At 46.4% G+C, this 21,356-nt stretch overlaps 2 protein-coding genes across 3 annotated transcripts in view; one reads left to right on the top strand and one right to left on the bottom strand.

Moving 5' to 3' along the window:
* xpo7 (exportin 7) overlaps positions 1-17,403 on the top strand; it is a 20,373-nt gene extending 2,970 nt beyond the window's left edge. Inside the window, exons 2-28 of the mRNA XM_020585506.1 lie at positions 1,641-1,787; positions 2,661-2,754; positions 3,040-3,206; positions 3,302-3,367; positions 3,444-3,548; positions 4,315-4,480; positions 5,172-5,245; positions 5,327-5,446; positions 5,525-5,671; positions 7,916-8,088; positions 8,737-8,930; positions 9,229-9,334; positions 9,516-9,651; positions 9,821-9,894; positions 10,376-10,456; positions 11,351-11,414; positions 11,498-11,606; positions 12,068-12,174; positions 13,275-13,363; positions 13,486-13,593; positions 13,758-13,840; positions 13,953-14,167; positions 16,085-16,223; positions 16,306-16,463; positions 16,846-16,944; positions 17,027-17,154; positions 17,280-17,403. Of these exons, the coding sequence (XP_020441162.1) occupies positions 1,641-1,787; positions 2,661-2,754; positions 3,040-3,206; positions 3,302-3,367; positions 3,444-3,548; positions 4,315-4,480; positions 5,172-5,245; positions 5,327-5,446; positions 5,525-5,671; positions 7,916-8,088; positions 8,737-8,930; positions 9,229-9,334; positions 9,516-9,651; positions 9,821-9,894; positions 10,376-10,456; positions 11,351-11,414; positions 11,498-11,606; positions 12,068-12,174; positions 13,275-13,363; positions 13,486-13,593; positions 13,758-13,840; positions 13,953-14,167; positions 16,085-16,223; positions 16,306-16,463; positions 16,846-16,944; positions 17,027-17,154; positions 17,280-17,373 (3,243 nt within the window). The 3' untranslated portion in view covers positions 17,374-17,403. The remainder of the gene's footprint in view (positions 1-1,640; positions 1,788-2,660; positions 2,755-3,039; positions 3,207-3,301; positions 3,368-3,443; positions 3,549-4,314; positions 4,481-5,171; positions 5,246-5,326; positions 5,447-5,524; positions 5,672-7,915; positions 8,089-8,736; positions 8,931-9,228; positions 9,335-9,515; positions 9,652-9,820; positions 9,895-10,375; positions 10,457-11,350; positions 11,415-11,497; positions 11,607-12,067; positions 12,175-13,274; positions 13,364-13,485; positions 13,594-13,757; positions 13,841-13,952; positions 14,168-16,084; positions 16,224-16,305; positions 16,464-16,845; positions 16,945-17,026; positions 17,155-17,279) is intronic.
* Positions 17,404-20,407: 3,004 nt separating this feature from the next.
* Positions 20,408-21,356, bottom strand: part of pbdc1 (polysaccharide biosynthesis domain containing 1) — a 7,593-nt gene continuing 6,644 nt past the window's right edge. For both annotated transcript variants that reach the window (XM_020585504.1, XM_020585505.1), the window contains exon 7: positions 20,408-20,929. In XM_020585504.1, coding sequence (XP_020441160.1) covers positions 20,838-20,929 — 92 coding nt within the window. In that variant the 3' untranslated portion in view covers positions 20,408-20,837. The remainder of the gene's footprint in view (positions 20,930-21,356) is intronic.

A 21,356-nucleotide genomic window follows, 5' to 3' on the forward strand; every position in this document is an offset into this window, starting at 1 on the left:
GACTGTGGACTTGGTGTCTTTTCAGTGTGCTCCTAAAAAAATAGACCATTTTTAAGTTTGACTAAAGTACATGAGTTACATCATCTTGTTGTGTCGTCTTCTTCTGCAGGTTTTCATAGCACAGAGTGGAGAATTAGCTCCACCTGCTGTTTGTCTCCACACACCAGCTCCTAATACTGGTGTGGATGGAAACAGGCATCCCTTCACATTCTCTTTTGGCGATTTCGTTAAACAGTGCAGTTTCCCGTGTTTGGACGCAGACCTGCTCACAGCTCTAGTGTCACCACAGTCCTCTAAATGTGCACGTTTAGAAAGGTCACCGTTTAGCTACAGCTGCCTTTTTACTCAAATTAAAACTTTGTGCACATTGTAATAACACGTAAAACCAAAACTGTAGATGAATTGGGTTCTCTCTTTTGCTGAGCCACAAACGCATCGTTTATATAATATGGTGTGTTCAGTCTCATGTAAACCCATTTGCTGAGCCACAAATGCATCGTTTATATAAAATGGTGTGTTCAGTCTCATGTAAACCCAGCGTGTGCATGTTCTGGAGCTCCCCGCCTCCGGTCGGCAGCTCTTACACATGAGTTCATGGGACCAAACCAACACACGTTTGTCCAGTTGTCTTTTATCCTGACATTTGCAGTGGCTCACTCCGTCGCTGTGCTTGGTAGCAGATGCTAAACGTGATTGGGAGTGTTCCTTCCAGCTTGTCCACTGTCTGCTGTGAGGAAACATTATCACAGTGACGGCGACAGCCCCACCCATCTCTGCTGTCAGCTGCTACATCTGTGTGTGTTGATGTGTAGTAACTTGGTCTGATGCCACTTCATTAGTGTAAATTGTAAACTGAGTATGGAGAGTTTGGCTTGATCTCCAGCAGCAGATGGCCCAGGGCTTGGTGCTGAGCTCTTATCTGAGGCCAGCACAGCTTCACAGTGAACACACACCTGCTGCACACCACACCAATCCTCACCTCAGCATTTGTTCTCCAGCTAGACCCTAGACACCTCTCACACTCCTGTAAGCATTGAACGCACCACCAAACAAAACGTGTACTAACGCCGGAGAAGACTGGCACCCCTCCATCCAGCAGGTCCAGACCTCCACAGCCCCGAGCGTCTCTGATCTTGTCCTTTAACATGGCGGCCACGCCACTTTGAATTTATTTATCAGTAGCTGGCATCTCACTGTGACTCAGCACGTTGCCTCCTTCCACATGAACAGAACCTGATACCATGAAATATATGGAAACTGAAATGTATTTCCAAAACAGTGGCTGTGTGACTCGTTGGGAAACATCCTGCACTTTGCTTAAAGAAGAATTTATCAAATAATTTTGAATTCTTATACAGTTGATTGGTTAAATGTGTTAGTTCTGCATTAAGCTGTGCTTCATTAAATGGAGATGCCCTGCAGAACCTGCTCCAGCCAGTAAATTCACCTTCGACCCGTGGGGCGAATGATCACACTTATCTCTTCATCTGTTGCTTTATGTGCACGTGTGAAGAACGTGACGTGCGCTCTGCTCTTTGAGTTGGTTTCTTGTTGTAAAATCATGAGAAGTTTGAGTGGAGCACACTTGCCTGTAGGTTACTGATAAGCCCGGCGTCTTCCATGTTCCTGTGTTTATCTAGGGCCTTGCCCAGCTGGAGATCCTGTGTAAGCAGCTGTACGAGACTACTGACACCGCCGTCCGACACCAGGCAGAGAAAGCTCTGGTGGAGTTCACCAACAGCCCCGACTGTCTCAGCAAATGTCAGCTGCTGCTGGAGAGAGGCAGTGTGAGTAGCCTCAGATAAACACTGTTGGTCGCTGTGAAGACCCCTGGGGTTAATTCTCTTCCAGGGTCATAGAAGACTAGTTATAATGGTTTTCACAGGTTAATCATCACTGAACGTTATGTGAAAACAGTGGAGTGTCCCTGTAAAACCCCTGCAGTGTAATGTCCCATCAGTAAGTGAAGGACCTGAAGGAGTCTGTACAGGGTTCTGGGACATGTCAGCTGTGTTCAGCCTCTCCACCTTAAATGGACCGCTCCCCATCACAGATCCTCTGAATTCAGATCAAAGATGGTTAATTCAGGAAAGTCAGCCATCTGTACATTTCACGTGCTTCAGTACAGCCTCACTTGACACTGGCTGACCAGTCTGGTGCACGAGAAACATTCTGGAAACTGATGTGAGTTACTTCAAAAAGCAAATGGTTCAGTAGAGGATGCTCTAACCAGGACCCTTTAAAAGTCTGAACTAGTATTTGATTTGAACAGTTCAGGTCACAGTGTCTTTAAAAGTCTCATTTTGAGATGACAAACTGAATCATGTCCAACAGTCAGATCTTTATTACACCTTTTGTGGAATTGTGTGGACACCAAGATGGGCTGTGCACTTTGAAAGCCTGATCTGTTGGAGTGTCCCTCAGACCTCCCAGTTTGATGTCTTTGTTCAGTTTGTCAGACTGGGAAGTGTGGTTTGGCCAAACACAGTTCAAACTGAGCAGCAGCAAAAAGCTAACACACCAGATCCACATGTTTGTTTGGGGGTCAGGGGTCATGATTTATTTTAATGTCTTTTTCCCCTTATATCCTTTTGTCAATGATGCAGAAATATGTAAACTAGCCAGCAGCTAGCCTTGTTGATGTTTCTCTCTCGCCACAGTCGTCGTACTCTCAGCTGCTTGCAGCCACCTGTTTGTCTAAGCTGGTATCGCGAACCAGCAACCCTCTGCCCCTGGAGCAACGCATCGACATCCGTGAGTCTCTCTGCAGCTCTCACACGCTTTAGACCAGCTGACCACTTCAGCCACTTCCCACTCAGTGTGTTCATCTGAATCACAGGGAACTGCTCAGAAATTAAATGGGTGGTTTAGGTGAAGCTGGGCTGAAACGTGTGCTGACAGAGGGAACGGCTCAGAAATTAAATGGGTGGTTTATGTGAAGCTGGGCTGAAACGTGTGCTGACATGGTTGCTCCCAAAATCTGCCTGTAACTTTCAGGTGTGTTCAAGTGTCATGGAGCTGTTCTCATTTCTCGTGCAGGGAATTATGTGCTGAATTATCTGGCTACGCGGCCAAAGTTAGCAGCATTTGTGACCCAGGCTTTGATCCAGCTGTACGCCAGGATCACCAAACTGGGCTGGTTCGACTGTCAGAAAGATGACTACGTGTTCAGAAACGTCATTGCCGATGTGACGCGCTTTCTGCAGGTGAGTGCTCAGGCGTCTGGTACGATGCCTGCAGAAACAACAGGGTTCTTATGAGTCTCTAAGCTGAGCCGCTTATGGCATTGGTGTGTTTACAGGATAGCGTTGAACACTGCATCATAGGGGTCACCATTCTGTCGCAGCTGACAAATGAGATCAATCAGGTATGCCCCCCCTCCTCCTCTCCTTATCCTTTGCTGTCTCTGTGTGTGACGGTGTTAACAGTTTGTTTGTGTGCAGGCTGACACGACGCACCCCCTGACCAAACATAGGAAGATAGCGTCATCGTTCAGAGATTCCTCCCTCTTCGACATTTTCACGCTTTCCTGCAACCTCCTCAAACAGGTGCGTTTATTTGTGATGAACAGAAAACAGAAGAGGAAGAGGTTACCACTGAACTCAAGCAGGTGTAGTTCAGGTAGAGCCTCTAACTCGCTGCAGACGGGAAGCGAACAGACTCGACACCTGACGTCTCACGATCATGTACCATCAGCGAAGCTGGTGACAAAGCACCGGGCAGGCTGTTTCCTTTCACCTTCAGAATAAAAGCATCTCTTATTTCCTGTTAACATTGTGCACGGTACTGAACCTTTGTCATTAGAAAGTTTCTCATGACATTTCTGCACAGATTTACAGTTTTTATTTCCATTTCATTTATTAACAATTTAAAGACTTTACACCGAAACAAGTTTCATTCATTCGTGTTTTAAAAATCGGTTTCATAATGGCGCCCTGGTCAGGCGCTGCTCGTACTACTTTAGCTAAGATGTTTAACATTTTGTTAATTATGTGAAACAAAATCTGCCTCAGTCAAAACTTGGAGTAACTTTTATTAAACACACAGTGAAACTTGTAAGTAGCTCGTGTGTTGACCAGTGGACCCTGGCACAGACTGAGCCACTTTCACTTTCAGATTAACAGCAGACCTTGTAAGAGTTTAATTATTGCCAGAGTTTGACCCGTGGGTGAAGTCGGTGTGTGGCACGGCACAGACGTAACCAAAGGACCAGTGTTTGATGGGGCTTTACAGACTGAGCTTACAGTAGGCGCCTCTCCTTGGCCAGAGAAGAGCTGAAGCTGAAGCTGATGTTGTTTTGTTTTGTTTTTTCAGGCTTCGGGGAAGAACCTGAACCTGAACGATGAGTCTCAGCACGGTCTGCTGATGCAGCTGCTCAAACTCAGCTACAACTGCCTCAACTACGACTTTATAGGAACTTCCACAGATGAGTCATCAGACGACCTCTGCACCGTGCAGATCCCCACGTCATGGAGATCAGGTAGCTGCTGCGGATGGGGAAACATCTGTCACTACCCAGTCTGTACTGTGCGTGTGCAGAGAAGCGGTGTATGGCCGCGTCTTATTGTCCTCACCCTGCACAGGAAGGAGCCACGTTTCATGCATGTGTAGAACAAATCAGGTTTCTGGTATATACAGCTACAACACCTTAGTCAGACTGGGAGAAAGTGTTGTGTAATTCTGTCTTCACACCTAAAGCGTTGGCATTTACAAGCACCGTGTGTAAACACACAGCTGACTGCATGTGGGGGGGTCCCCCTCCCTCTCAGCAGAGACCGACGGAGAGAATACAGTGGAGAAACAAAGGAGGACGGTCGGCGTCAACCCCGCAGGCTACGCTCACGTGGTGTAGTGCCCGTGAGGTTCCCACAGAGGAAACACAGCAGTGCTCCTCGAGGACCGAAAGCAGCTGAATCATCAGTGTAGCAGCCGAACTGAATAAGAAAGGAACATTGAAGAGTGACTTAAGTATTGGAATCAGTTAGAAAAACCCTGTTAGGCAGCTAAGATGTTTGTCTAGTTATCTGTTAATCTAAGCGTCTGTATGTTACAGGTGCACGTCGGCTGGAAGCTTTCTGTTGGTCCTAAACCGACAAACCGCTGTGACTATAAATGTAAACATCAGCGTGTGCAGCACTGACTCACGACTTCTTTTTGTTCCTCTCCTGCAGCGTTTCTCGATTCTTCCACCCTGCAGCTCTTTTTCAATTTATATCATTCCATCCCTCCGTCCCTTTCCCCATTGGTAAGTCTGATCATATACCCAGTACCACCTGTGGAGCCTCCTAACTAAACTAGACTAAATCTTGTTTTAATGTGTGTGCAGGTGTTGTCCTGTCTAGTTCAGATCGCCTCTGTCCGGAGGTCTCTCTTCAACAACGCAGAGCGAGCAAAGTTCCTTTCACATTTGGTCGATGGAGTTAAGAGGATACTAGCAAACCCACAGGTACAACACACACCTTTCTGACACATTTCTCTGGCTCTGGGTCTTTGGTCTGATGCTGTGAAATGGCTTGTGTTGCAGTGTTTACCAGATCCTAATAACTACCACGAGTTCTGTCGTCTGCTGGCGAGGCTGAAGAGTAACTACCAGCTGGGGGAGCTGGTCAAAGTAGAGAACTACCCTGAAGTTATTCGCCTCATAGCCAACTTCACCGTCACCAGTCTGCAGGTGGGTTAGGGTTATGTTTAAAGTTCTATATAAAACAAATGGCGTCTATCCTTGTCAAAACGTCTGTGTACATAAAAACACTGTTGGCTTCTTCAGGTATTTTAACAGAAGACAGAAGTAGTTGATTATGGTTTGAGGCTGAAACGTTTTAGGACTTAACTACTTTGACATTTCTGCACAGATTTACAGTTTTTATTTCCATTTCATTTATTAACAATTTAAAGACTTTACACCGAAACAAGTTTCATTCATTCGTGTTTTAAAAATCGGTTTCATAATGGCGCCCTGGTCAGGCGCTGCTCGTACTACTTTAGCTAAGATGTTTAACATTTTGTTAATTATGTGAAACAAAATCTGCCTCAGTCAAAACTTGGAGTAACTTTTATTAAACACACAGTGAAACTTGTAAGTAGCTCGTGTGTTGACCAGTGGACCCTGGCACAGACTGAGCCACTTTCACTTTCAGATTAACAGCAGACCTTGTAAGAGTTTAATTATTGCCAGAGTTTGACCCGTGGGTGAAGTCGGTGTGTGGCACGGCACAGACGTAACCAAAGGACCAGTGTTTGATGGGGCTTTACAGACTGAGCTTACAGTAGGCGCCTCTCCTTGGCCAGAGAAGAGCTGAAGCTGAAGCTGATGTTGTTTTGTTTTGTTTTTTCAGGCTTCGGGGAAGAACCTGAACCTGAACGATGAGTCTCAGCACGGTCTGCTGATGCAGCTGCTCAAACTCAGCTACAACTGCCTCAACTACGACTTTATAGGAACTTCCACAGATGAGTCATCAGACGACCTCTGCACCGTGCAGATCCCCACGTCATGGAGATCAGGTAGCTGCTGCGGATGGGGAAACATCTGTCACTACCCAGTCTGTACTGTGCGTGTGCAGAGAAGCGGTGTATGGCCGCGTCTTATTGTCCTCACCCTGCACAGGAAGGAGCCACGTTTCATGCATGTGTAGAACAAATCAGGTTTCTGGTATATACAGCTACAACACCTTAGTCAGACTGGGAGAAAGTGTTGTGTAATTCTGTCTTCACACCTAAAGCGTTGGCATTTACAAGCACCGTGTGTAAACACACAGCTGACTGCATGTGGGGGGGTCCCCCTCCCTCTCAGCAGAGACCGACGGAGAGAATACAGTGGAGAAACAAAGGAGGACGGTCGGCGTCAACCCCGCAGGCTACGCTCACGTGGTGTAGTGCCCATGAGGTTCCCACAGAGGAAACACAGCAGTGCTCCTCGAGGACCGAAAGCAGCTGAATCATCAGTGTAGCAGCCGAACTGAATAAGAAAGGAATATTGAAGAGTGACTTCAGCATAGAAAAACCCTGTTAGGCAGCTAAGATGTTTGTCTAGTTACCTGTTAATCTAAGCGTCTGTATGTTACAGGTGCACGTCGGCTGGAAGCTTTCTGTTGGTCCTAAACCGACAAACCGCTGTGACTAGAAATGTAAACATCAGCGTGTGCAGCACTGACTCACGACTTCTTTTTGTTCCTCTCCTGCAGCGTTTCTCGATTCTTCCACCCTGCAGCTCTTTTTCAATTTATATCATTCCATCCCTCCGTCCCTTTCCCCATTGGTAAGTCTGATCATATACCCAGTACCACCTGTGGAGCCTCCTAACTAAACTAGACTAAATCTTGTTTTAATGTGTGTGCAGGTGTTGTCCTGTCTAGTTCAGATCGCCTCTGTCCGGAGGTCTCTCTTCAACAACGCAGAGCGAGCAAAGTTCCTTTCACATTTGGTCGATGGAGTTAAGAGGATACTAGCAAACCCACAGGTACAACACACACCTTTCTGACACATTTCTCTGGCTCTGGGTCTTTGGTCTGATGCTGTGAAATGGCTTGTGTTGCAGTGTTTACCAGATCCTAATAACTACCACGAGTTCTGTCGTCTGCTGGCGAGGCTGAAGAGTAACTACCAGCTGGGGGAGCTGGTCAAAGTAGAGAACTACCCTGAAGTTATTCGCCTCATAGCCAACTTCACCGTCACCAGTCTGCAGGTGGGTTAGGGTTATGTTTAAAGTTCTATATAAAACAAATGGTGTCTATCCTTGTCAAAAAGTCTGTGTGCATATAAAAACACTGTTGGCTTCTTCAGGTATTTTAACAGAAGACAGAAGTAGTTGATTATGGTTTGAGGCTGAAACGTTTTAGGACTTAACTACTTCAGAATAACATTACAACATTATTCTGGTCATGAAAGGTTTTGCTGTGTGTCCCCTCCTGTGTGTCAGCACTGGGAGTTTGCCCCCAACAGTGTTCACTACCTGCTGAGTCTGTGGCAGCGTCTGGCTGCATCAGTCCCCTACGTTAAAGCCACCGAACCTCACCTGCTGGAGACCTACACTCCAGAGGTCACCAAGGCCTACATCACATCACGGCTGGAGTCGGTCCACGTCATCCTCAGGTAAGATGCTGGAGCGCAGCACCATTCCAGCATCTACGGTCAAGATTAGACACTGAGTCATTGTGTTGATGGAGAGGAGATGGTGCTAAGGCTTTCCACATTGTCTGATAAGCCCAGTGACAGTGGGCCAGGACGTGGTGTCTGTCAGCTACACTCTCTCCTCTGTGACAGTCTGCTGCCTACAGCCCTTCTGTTCTTCTTCCAGCTTTGTGTCACATCAGCAGTAACCAGAGCGTCCTGCTGGACCGACACATTTACCCATTTACCGTTAGTCAGCCAACTCTAGCTTCAGACTGGAGGCTGCAGTTTGGACAGGTCATAACAATCAGGCATGCGTAGTTCACGTCGTAGCTTGGCGTAGGGCGAGAGGGGCAGAGAGCGTTGTATTGACTCTCACCACAGCCTAGAGTAGCTGTAAGGGCAGTGCATGTGACCGAGACAGTGAACTGCAGTGTGACAGTGTGGTCGCTGATGGACTCTAATACTGTCTGCACAACGATGCAGCTCCGTGGCACCGAGGGAGGAGAGATACTCTTTGTTGGATTGAGTCTGCACATGAGATTTGGCATGAAACAACATCACCAGGTGAAAGTTTGTGGACACGACCTGTCATCATAACCCATGTATTCATGTTTGTTTGCTCCACAGAGACGGTTTAGAAGACCCTCTGGACGACGCCGGCCTCGTTCAGCAGCAGTTGGACCAGTTATCCACCATCGGGAGGTGCGAGTACGAGAAGACATGCGCTCTACTCGTCCAGCTGTTCGACCAGGCAGCTCAGACCTACCAGGAGCTGCTGCAGTCCACCAACTCGAGCGCTGCAGACATCACAGTGCAGGAGGGTACGTGCTGTAAACACAGTGCACTCATCGGGTCAGCGCGGTTTTCAATGATGACCCCAGTTTCAAATTGGACAAAGGATTTTTAGTTGTTTTCTAACTTTTCTGATTCTCTGCTTGTCTTAAAATCACATGTGCACGCTGCTGGCTAATGGTAAACAGCATTGTACCAAGCTTTTACTGCTTTTCAACTCATGCAGGCCCTCGGCAATACCTCGGGTGTTTCATCTGTTTGCTCAGTAAATGAACTGAAAAGGGACATGACCTCTTGTTGTAAAAGACCGATGGTGTCTATGTGCAGGTCGGTTGACATGGTTGGTTTATATAATCGGAGCAGTGATTGGTGGACGAGTGTCGTTCGCCAGTACAGATGAGCAGGACGCCATGGACGGAGAGTTAGTCTGTCGGTAAGAGTTCAAGATTACATGAAAGATTTAAAGCTTAAAAACTACTTGATATTGTCTGGGAATTATTCAGAGATCACAGACCCCCCCTCCTACATGTTGTCATGTGTGCATGCTGTGACTACCTGTAAGTCCCAGGTCCCTTGTCTGCTCTGTCCTAACCCTGTGTGTGTGCCCATCTCAGGGTGCTCCAGCTGATGAATCTCACTGACTCTCGGCTGGCTCAGGCCGGCAACGAGAGACTGGAGTTGGCCATGCTCAGCTTCTTTGAGCAGTTCAGAAAGATCTACATCGGTGACCAGGTGCAGAAATCATCAAAGGTGAGGGCAACTCTTCCCTCTAGTGGGGCTGCTGGTGTGGGGGATGTCTGTGGTAGTTAACCCTGGCCTGATGCACTAATACTGTGATGAGGGGCCACATTGATTGTCTGGTAGTCAAGTAATGTTGTAGTTTCTTTGTCTCACATTAATGAAACTCTGTGAATTGCAGCTTTATCGACGACTATCAGAAGTTCTCGGGCTGAATGACGAGACGATGGTGCTCAGTGTCTTTATAGGGAAAATGTAAGTAAGAAAAGAAAAGGCAGTTTGATATAAAGTGTGGAGGCTAATTTTACCCAGAATTAAAATTTAAAATGGGAAATGCCAATACATTCATTATTTATATGGTTAGATTTGATTTGAAATGGAGGGATTTAATGGGAAATGGAAAAGATGCTTAAATCTAAAAATCTAATACCAAATCATTTCATTTTCCTCCCTCACATTTGCATCTGTCCATTTGCTATATAGAATTATCGAGCTGTATATAAATGAGACGGCGTGGCACAAATTATTAGTTCTGGGTAAAATTATCTTCCATAACTATTAAGGATTATTTCATCAGACTGTTTCCAGGGTTAACAATGAACTGTCGCTCAACGTTTCAGGTTAATTTAACTAAAAATCTATTGAAGCAGCTAAACATTTTTACCCCAACGATACAGAAATGGTTAGACTGCTAATGACGCTGTGAGCGTTGTAAACATTATTTTCTCTCTTTCAGCATCACAAACTTGAAGTACTGGGGCCAGTGTGAACCAATCACCTCCAAGACGCTGCAGCTGCTGAACGACCTCTCCTTAGGATATCCTCTATGACCGTGTGCACGATCGTGTGTGACCTGCAAACCTGTCACCACACTCCAAAAGAAGTAGCGCATGCTTTTCATGGGAGGCTGTGGCTCAGAGGGGAGCGCACGTGGTTTGAAGCCAAACACATTCAGGTCAACTGTTTCACAAACAGATCAGTGCAGTGTGATTTGCACTTGTAGTCAAATATAACGGTGTGTGACACAAGTTGCCTGTCTTCTCTCCAGAAAGCAGCAGCTCTGTCACATCTGCCTTCACCAGTAACTAGTGTGTCAGGATAATTAGGAATTTAAAGAACAGGTGAGCTCAGCACCGCGTTACTTGGATTATAAGTTATACAACACAGAATAACTTCATTTACAAGTGTGGTGCTTTTCTGTTGTTCAGTCATTTAGAGTCAAAGCATTAAACATCAGTGCTGCATAACCTTCATCACACTGAGCATGTTGGACTGTAGCCTTCAGCACTAAAACGCCTGTAAGGTTAAATAAACAGGAAACAGGTTACCCTGGGTAATAATATCCACACAGGCCACATGTCATGATGTGTACTCTTCATGTCTGTTGGGTCCTAGAATCAGCCTGGTGGGGCAGTACTGCCAGGTACTGTAGTGGTGTACAGCTCTCAACGCCACTTTGAAATGAAGGAAAGCCACATGTGGGTTGGGGGTATTCTGCTCAGGTCAGACACACTTGGCTCAGGTGCAGGCAGCGGGCTGGCTTCAGGCTGCCGACGGGCAGCGGGCTGGCTTCAGGCTGCCGACGGGCAGCGGGGGCTGAAACTTTAACCGTCTTCTTCCAGTGTGAGTTTGCAGGTCTGAGACCAAATGTAGCTTTGGGCTTAAAGTTCCTAGATCAGTGTGTTTTCTCCTTGACCCCACGTCTGTGCACGTACAGCAGTGTGAGAAAGCTGGTGAAGCTCAGTGCCGTCCAGTTCATGTTGAATAACCACACAGTGAGTACATCACCTGCACTGACATTACACACTTGCTGCCTGCGTGCTGTTGGTAAAGTCTCACTGTCGTGTCGCTGTGTCAGAGCGAGCACTTCTCCTTCCTGGGCGTGAACAACCAGTCGAACCTGAGCGACATGAGATGTCGGACAACCTTCTACACTGCACTGGGGCGCCTGCTCATGGTCGATCTAGGTAGGAACAGTGGCCACTCCTTCCTTTCAGCAGGGTGGTCCAATGAGAGCGCATCCCCAGTCGTCTTCCTCCATTTCTTTGTTCGTCTGTTTCTTTTGTTACCAGCTTGTTTTTAGTAAAGGTTTGTGAACCTGACCGTGATGTTCTGATCAACAGGTTGTGCTAAACAGTTTAATGACATTGCTTGTATTTTTATAATGGCAGCCTGTTCATACCTACTGAGCACAGAATCATTCCTCAGCACATTTTAATCCACAAACCATCCTCAAGAACTGATTAACTATCTAAATGTGGTGCTTTAGAGTTAAAATGAAGCTGGTTGATTGAAATTGATCTGTAGTTGAAGACTTTTTTTGATTTGAAATGTCCAGAGCAGCTGGACAGTCTGTGTTGCTGTCGGAGCGATGGACAGATCTACACACTGATGGCACATTTTGTGTGTTCTCTGTGTGCGTGTGCAGGCGAGGACGAGGACCAGTTTGAACAGTTCATGCTGCCTTTGACGGCCGCATTTGAAGCTGTGGCTCAGATGCTGAGTACAAACACCTTCAACGAGCAGGAAGCCAAGGTGACGAGCACACAAGCCCGTGGCTCTGTGTAGACCACGTGTGTCAAACTCAAGGCCCGTGGGCCACATCCGGACCGCGAGATCATTTTCTACATCTCTTTTAAATGGCCCGGCGATATGAGGCGCCAATAACACACAAACTACAAATCCCATAATGCAGCGCAACAGCTGCCTTACCGAATGATTGGCTACCTGTGATTATTCCCACGTCAATTACATCAGATCACTCAAGCATCTGTTGATGTTTACAACCCTAATTTCAAGTCAAAGCTAGCCCCTAACAATGGCCAAGAGAAAAGTTGATTCTGAAAACAGAGCCTTTCAAAACCGGTGGGAGGCTGAGTATATGTTTACTGATATAAACCCGTGTGTCTTATTTGTGGAGCTAATGTGGCTGTAATTAAGGAATATAACCTAAGACGGCACTACGAGACAAAACATCAGGACAAGCTGAGAAACGTCAATGCAGAGCAGAAGCTACAGAAGGTAGAGGAGTTGAAGAGGAATCTGACATCACAGCAGACGTTTTCACCAAAGTGGAATCACACAGTGAAGCTGCTGTGAAAGAAGTTTTATTGTGGCAGAGGAGAAAATCAGCCCGGACATTTACCGAGGGAGAGTTTCTGAAGAGCTGCATGATGAAAGTGTGAGACGTCTGGTGTCCAGACAAAAAGCAGGTGTTTGTTAATGTAAGGCTTAGCAGAAATAGGGTTGGTGATTTTAAGTTTTATTTATTTTGGAATAATAATGTGTCCTGTCTGTTTCGATTCATATTTATGTTCAAACAACCTTTAGTTTTAGTCCGTTCAATAAATGTTTATCCTGTTCGGCCCGCGACCTAAAGTGTGCTTTGGGTTTTGGCCCCCTGTGCCATTGAGTTTGACACCCCTGGTGTAGACAGTGCTGGTCCAGGAACAGTCATAGTTACTGACACCCTGCTACTCATGTCTTACTGCTCTGTGCGACTTAATTAATACATTGTATTGAGAAAATAATCAGCAGATTAATTGATATAGAGAAAAACAATCTTTGAAGCCATTACTAAATAGAAACTAAGAGGTGCTTCACTGACACTTTTCTTCTTCTGCCATTTCCTGTAGAGGACGTTGGTGGGCTTGGTCCGAGACCTGCGAGGCATCGCGTTCGCCTTCAACGTCAAGACCAGTTTCATGATGCTCTTTGATTGGATGTATCCTTATAGCTGACCTCAGAGCTGCCAGCAGGACAGTAGTGTGTTGTTAAACTGTAGGGAATGACTACTGAGCAGGAATCCCAGTGTCTCTGACAACGTCCCTTAACCCAGGCCTGTAGATATCCAGCTTACATGCCCATTTTGCAGCGGGCCATTGAGCTTTGGTACCACGACCCAGCATGCACCACTCCTGTCCTCAAGCTGATGGCTGAGCTTGTTCACAACAGGTAAACACGGTTACACAGCTGAGTGCACAGAGGCAGGCTCATGCTGCCGTTGGCCTGTGTGAACGCACCATGATAAAGCGTTCCCACGTGATACGAGCTCGGTGTCGCACTAAGACGCTGCTGAGAGTCAACGTTACTCTTTGCCTTTTTTTGTTATTCTCTAGATCCCAAAGGCTACAGTTTGACGTGTCGTCACCCAATGGCATCCTGCTGTTCAGGGAAACCAGCAAGATGATCACGACCTATGGTACAGAACTTAGACCAGTATAACGTTCCAACCTGGCCTCTGGTGCTGGTGGGGCGTCGGGTCTGGTGCACAGCTTCAAACTGCTCAGCTCTCATCCAATTTTTCTCTGTAGGGAATCGTATCCTGACGCTGGGAGAGGTCCCAAAGGACCAGGTGTACGGAGTGAAGCTGAAGGGGGTCAGCGTGTGCTTCGCCATGTTGAAGGCGGTGCTCAGCGGAAACTACGTCAACTTTGGGGTCTTCCGTCTGTATGGTGACGATGCTCTGGATAACGCCTTACAGACCTTCATCAAACTACTGCTGTCCATCCCTCACAGTGACCTGCTAGTAGGTTCATCAGTGCTTCTGTTCATGTGTGTGAATGTCCTCGGACACTGAGTGTTGCGCTGCGTGTGGGGTTCCTCTGAAGCGGCGCTGAGCTACACCTGCAGTGCAGACAGCTACCACCACTCTCAAACAATAAATCATGTAAAAAGGGTTCAGACACCGGAGCTCATTTTATCATTTTCTGCACCGCTCTCTTTTGCAAACTCACCAAAAACAAGCCAGTCCGTTCCCCCTGGTGTTCTCCAAACCACTCCTGGGTCAGACCCATTGACATATGACCTGTATAGGCTGAGCTGCAAGTGGGCAGTGTGGGCGAAAGCTGGGAGCGCGCACGCCAAACGTAACGGCTGGCACAAGATAATACTGAGAAAAATCATTTTAACAAAACACATCGATGTGCACAGGTTGTGAGTGATAATTTGCTCAATTTTGTGTTTGTGAGCACAACAGACCAAGAGGTACTTTGTATCTGTGTTCCTGATTGGTTGACTCCTGGTGCATTAGTCAGCTTACTTGTGATTGGTCCATTCCCCAAATCTGTATTCACACCCAACGCGCAGTTTAATGCTTACTTTGCATATATTTACTAAACTGACTAGTCGAATGTTGAAACCATTGAATTTCCCAGTGACTGTGTCAGAGATGAGGCCGCCCAGTTGAAATGAGCAGAGTAAATGTGTGACCTCCCTGTTTGGGGCAGGTCCTAATTGTGTTGTGTGGATTTTGTTATATCAGCCACACCAATGAGTCCACTATGCATAACCATGCAAAAAGGGCACTGTTCATATTAAAATGTGTAATGAACAGCTGTATTTTAAGCATTGATGAGGTGGGAGAGTTTGGTAAGTGCTTTGTTTGCTGTAAAATCATTAGACAAAGATCTTTTCAGCTGAGGCCAAAAATTCAACTAGAATGATGAAAACTGCCCCGACTGGTCGATGACACAACTGGAGAAATGATCTCAGGCTGAATGTTTGGTTCAAAACTAATCTGACCAAGATCGATTATAAAGTTTGTTGAGACATGTTTTTAAGACATTTTGTTTTTCATTTTCTTTCATTACTACTGACATTTTGACTCTAACCCTCCGTCCCCACCCGCGGCGTTAGACTCTAACCCTCCGTCCCCACCCGCGGCCTTAGACTCTAACCCTCCGTCCCCACCGCCCGTGTTAGAGTCCTATTTAAGCCATTTGGTTTTTTGTTTTCTTCTATTACTACTGACATTTTGACTCTAACCCTCCGTCCCCACCGCCAGTGTTAGAGTCCCATACCTGTAAAAAGCACCGAGTTCAATTCCAGCCAAAGAACGCCGTCTGAATGTCTGAAATTCCTCCTGAGTATTTCCTCCTGCCGACTGTAGACGGTGGCTTTGGTTACAGGTTTGGCTGGTGGGCGACGGTTGCTAAGAACCCCATGGACTCGACAAATTATTCAGTTTTTTTTTTTTTTTTTATTGATTAATCAATCTGTCAAAGTTCTGTCATTGAGTCCACACATGGACATGAGATGTAGAAAACCTGGACACGGCTTGTTTGCTTTCTCTCTATTTGGGAATAGATTTTCATTGAATTTCATTCCGTGCTGTAAAAGGCCTTAAACACTCTTACATTTATTTAATGAACTCTGCAGAAAGCATGAGACCAAGCTGATGACAGAGGGTCACAGAACCCAGGTTGTCTCCTGTCGTCCCTCGACCTCCGACACACCAGCTGTCATTATCTGAGCTTCTCATCTTTGATCATTTCATGCTGCAAATAAACTTCACAAATACAGATAATTCCAAAATAATGAGCCTGATTTTCACCCCCCACACTGAGGTTTTCAGAGGCTCCGTCTCATTGACACTGGGATCCAGTTGGACAGACTGGACTGACCTGGTGTTCTGCACTAACCGTGACTCCCCCTGTCCCTGCAGGACTACCCCAAACTCAGCCAGTCCTTCTACTCTCTGCTGGAGGTGCTGACGCAGGACCACATGAACTTCATCGCCAGTCTGGAGCCTCACGTCGTCATGTACATCCTGTCATCGATATCAGAAGGGCTCACCGCACTTGGTAAAAACCCTCAGAGCTCAGGCTGTGACTTAAAGAGTGTGCACGCCACTGTAGCTGTTACATCTGTGTGACTGTGTTTCAGATACAATGGTGTGCACGGGCTGCTGCTCCAGTCTTGACCACATAGTCACCTACCTGTTCAAGCAGCTGTCACGCTCCACCAAGAAACGCCCCACCCCGATGGCGACGGACGACCGCTTCCTGCACATCATGCAGCAGCACCCCGAGATGATCCAACAGGTCAGATGATCTGCTCGTTTATATCTGACACAGGTTTTCTCTCTCCAGTCAGTCCCTGGTGAACATGGTAAAATGGAAATGAACACGTTGTTGCACCGAGAGCCTGTTCTAAGACTCATCCTGATCCACCCAGTGTAGGAACCACTGTGCTAACCTCAGGCTACACAACTCCTTAGTGTTTATAACTGCAGTTGGTGAAAGTTTCTTGTTACCACGATGAAGCGGTTTTCATCTGGTGAGCTCCATCAGGGTTTATCAGTAAATGTGACGTTAACTTCTCTGTGCAAGGTTTCAAAGCGACTTCACGACACAGCAAAGACGACAACCGCTGAAGAACCTGTAAATCTGACCACCATGTGATGATTTTTATCTTTTGGTGCAGATGCTGTCCACAGTTTTGAACATCATCATCTTCGAGGACTGTAGGAACCAGTGGTCGATGTCTCGCCCTCTGCTGGGCCTCATCCTGCTCAACGAGAAGGTAAACCTCACACCCAGACCTGGATCAGCTCAGAAACATCTGTGTATCTGTGTGTGAACACGTGTCTCTGGGCATCCCGCAGTATTTTGCCGACTTGCGGAACAGCATCGTTAACAGTCAGCCCCCGGAGAAGCAGCAAGCCATGCACTTATGTTTTGAGAACCTGATGGAGGGAATAGAGAGAAATCTACTAACGAAGAACCGGGACAGGTAGGTCATGTTTCCGCTGCTGTTTTTTAAATAGAAGAAACACTTTCCTACATTCGCCTGTGAATGCCCCGTCTCCCTCCCCCGCCTGTGCTCACCTGTGTGTCTCCCTCTCTCTCTCTGTGCAGGTTTACTCAGAACCTGTCTGTGTTCAGGAGGGAGGTTAATGACAGCATGAAGAATTCGACGTATGGCGTCAACAGCAACGACATGATGAGCTGACATTCCACACAGCAGAGTCTTACCCAGCTGCAGACGATGCCTAGGGATCGTCTCCTCACCCTGACACGCGACGTACGGGATTGTTGATCAAAATCAGCAACTATACCCCTGCCCCCACCCTCACCCTCTCCTCCCCTTTTTGATATAAGCATATATAAATATATACAGATCTATTTTAAAGCCAGTCTGCGTTGGTCTGACTCGCCTGGCTGGAGTCGCATGTCTGAGCTCTCTGGATCACTCAGAGGAAGCAGAGCATGCTGAGGATGTTAGAGAAGGTGAGGTGGGGGGCGAGAAGGGGACGAACGCGGTAAACGTAGTAATCTGCTTCTGCCTGCCTTGTATAGAAAACCACACAAACCCAAGTGTACATTTTTTTCGTAACATTTTGAACAATGTTTATAATGATCGAATTTAAAACACAAAGAAGAGTTGAGGAAAAACAAACAAAAACCGTGTGATTGAGCTTTTTACAGTGTAGTGCGTTAGTGCAAGTGTCTGCGTGGGGAGGTGAGGGGGCCACGCTCAGGCTGCAGGGCCGTCACCGTGCACAGGAAGCAGAGGGACACACTAACAAAGGGACAGTCAGAGCGTCCTCGTTGTACATTTTACTCAGTCTCTGGTTGAAGTGATGTAAATAGCCACGAACCCCGCGGCAGCAGGCTCGGCGGCCTGTAAAGGGACAGTGACACTATTTTTCAGGCCAAGTGTGTCCTCTCTGACTCGGTGTCATAAAATGTTTCTGTCAGAAGAGATTCTGTGGGAAACACGCTGCTGTCAACGTTAGTCGGGGGAGAAGCACCGGCATCGTAAACACCTTATTATAACAAAAATCACTCGTGGTGTCTCTAGTGCGAGCAGGATTCATGTTAGACCCCAAACTGAAACGAATAACGAGAAACATTAACACCAGAACCAACAGGGAAAACTGATGTAAACACTAGAAATAATCTCGGACTAATTCATGGATTAGTGGATCAGAAGAACATGGGCCTCCTGTTTGGTTCAGTAGAATGTGGGGACATTTTGTTTTCCAACCTTTTACCTCGTGGCCCTTTGAAATTAAATGAACCGTGAGTTGTAGCCGTGATTCCCGGCGTTTGTCTCCGTGTCCAGCCGTTACTGTGTCCTATGAGTGGATAAACCACAGGTACCCACAGTTTGATCTGCAGCAGGACTGAACTGAACTCTGCAGATCATCTTCTCAATTCTTTACACTAAGAAATGTCAAGCAATATTTTAGAAAAGTCTGTCGTGATGTTTCTCAGAAAAACATTTACACTCACAAACCTTAAACCGCACATTTAACATCTTGGTTACCACCAAAATAGTTTAATCTCAACGTTTCATGTGTCTTCACCAGCAGCCAACAGTTTATCAGCTAGTCACAGTTAATCAGCAGATATTTGGATCATTTTGTCATTTTAGTAAAAAGAAAAAAAACTTTTTAAAGCCCAAAGTGTCAGATTTGCTGGTTCTGGCTTTGGAAATGTGAGAATTAGTTCCTTTGTGAAATCCAAACTAAATATCTTCAGGTCCAATAAACGTGCAGAGCAACCAGACTGTTCCACTGTCTGACAGATTACTGAAGCTCGGAGCCTCTGGCTCTTCGTCCTGGTCCACAACAGACAACGTTTGGAGGTTGGAAACATGGTGTAACTGCCCTTTACAGCGCGACACGAGCCGCGCGTTGTCGCTTGTTCTTCCTGCGTCGAGCGACGTGTAAGCAACGTGGTCGCGTCACGTGACCCCCTCTGGTAGGCCGGGTGCAGTCTCCACCATTTTGTTTACACTGGTTTCGGAGCAGGTTCTGGGACTGCCCCCGTTTATGTCCTGCAGTGAAGTCCTTTTGGTGTGTGGATGTTGTTGGTCTGTGCGTGTTTGTGTGTGTGTGTGTGAAGTGGCTCTGTCGCCCGGTGTGTATGGGGCGTGTCATGGTGCTGCGGCGGCTCCAACAGCCGAGGTCTGTGCCACCGTACAGGGCAGAAACCAGCAGTGACGGAGACGTGGCCGGAGCTCCGTGAAGGACCCGGTCTAGTCCGAACTGGTGAAGGAAACCGCAGTGCATCCTGGTAGGCGGGAGCGCAGTGTAAAAAGGGCGGGAGCGGAGTCTACTAGCAACTTGTGTTACTCTACGATGTTGCTGCTAACTGTTTGTGACAACTAGCTCATCTCTAACCATGTCGGCACTCATGGATGTTTATTGAGCTCCTAAGTTTTGGTTTGTGTCCCTGATGTGAATGTGTTGGGTCCATAGAGCGAGTAGCTGTTTGACTTGTTTGGATGTCTGCTACATATAGTGTAAGCATTGTGACTGCAAATAAACCTCATGATTTTTAGTTTGCTGCTTCTCTCTTCATTCTGCTCAGGATCAGGATGGGGAGCTGGGTGCGTGGTGCTCAGGACGTGGGCCGTGGATTTACTGCCATAAGACGAGTCACAGAAACCGGACAGACACCAGATACAAAGTAGTAATGTAGAGTAACAGCATCATTTAATGAAGATCACTCCGGTACTAAACGTTGTATAAATACCAGTTCACACACCAGTAACAATACTGTTGAATAGTTTACATCTCGACTTGTTGGAACATTATTTAGTCTGTTTTAACACCTGGTTGAACAGTGAGAGATTTAATAATCATGGGTTTTTGTTTTACATGAGACCAAAACTGTTGAAGTGCATCACCTTCACCAAACAAACTCTTTGGAGAGATAATGGACAGTTAATGGAGAAGGAACCTGAAAATCATCAGGTTTTAAAATGGATTCAGCACCAAAGTGATTAACAGAGTTGTTTTAAAACGGAGCCCGCGTAACTCACTGTATCCATGGTAACATTCCACTTCCTGTTTGTTCAGACCTGTGTAAACCTTTGAGTTTTCAAAATGCTTTATAATTAAGCTTGTGTTCATGTTAACTTACTGACGCTAACCCCAGCTGATGGCTGCCATGTTGCCATGGATACAGTGAGTTACACTGTGAAAGGCTAAATATGATGGATTAGCTATTAATACTGAGACTCAGTAGTAAAACAGATCTGACCTTTTATTTGTTTCATCTTTCAGGAAAACAAATCTCTTTACAAAATAAACCACTTCTGACAATTGGCACTAAATCTTTACAGTAAAATACAAAATGAAGAGTTGAACAAAGACTGAGAATCAGACAAAAACATAACTTTTTACTTTAAAACAAACAGATGAACCCTGAGCCACTGAAGCTCCGTGTGTTCAACTAAAAACTACAGGGTCTTTTCTCGTAATCACAAAACAGCAAGTCCTGATAATGAAATCAGGGTCTCGTGAGATACCAAGTCATAATTACACAGTTGTTTTCCTTTGGTGAACACAGTGTGCTTCCTTACTCAGGAGACAACATGCTGCTCTTTGTGTTTCCTGGAGGTCCAGGGCTCCTGTGGACTGGACATGATGCTTACTGGTTTGTTACTGGTGTCTTCTGAGGCTAGCTCTTTGCACATTTAGAGTTGTACACGGTGTCGTTGTAGCCTTCTCTGTTGCGGGCGATCTCGATAGCAAAGAACTGAACTCTGGTGGCTGAAAACAGCAGAAAGCGTCTGGATTAGTCTCGTTTGTTTCTTCTGCTTTGTAGCCAACAGTTTCTGTAGGTTTTCTCAAGTAGAGGCCGTGTCCTACAGAAGGAGGCGCAATGCATTGGCCAAGAAAAACTGGAGGATGTTATCTCATAGGAACTCATAATTGAGATGCTGCAGAACCTGCCTGAAAATCATCTGATTCTAAACCATTTGGTAGAACTTAATTCAGTGGTAGCTGTCAGAACATCCAGGCCTGTTTGCTACACCATGTAGGCCGAGCCCGCTATTCGCTTACTGCTGGATGACGTAACTAGTCGACTGAAGAAATCTTACAAACTCGCTGCTTCTCAAGCAGGTTCAGAGGCTTTATCCATCTCCTGCCCAGTGAATGCATTGGCCTAGAGTGAGTTACACTGTAGGCAGCCAAT

The sequence above is a fragment of the Monopterus albus genome, unplaced genomic scaffold (genome assembly GCF_001952655.1).
Source record: "Monopterus albus unplaced genomic scaffold, M_albus_1.0 scaffold368.1, whole genome shotgun sequence".
Classification (NCBI taxonomy): domain Eukaryota; kingdom Metazoa; phylum Chordata; class Actinopteri; order Synbranchiformes; family Synbranchidae; genus Monopterus; species Monopterus albus.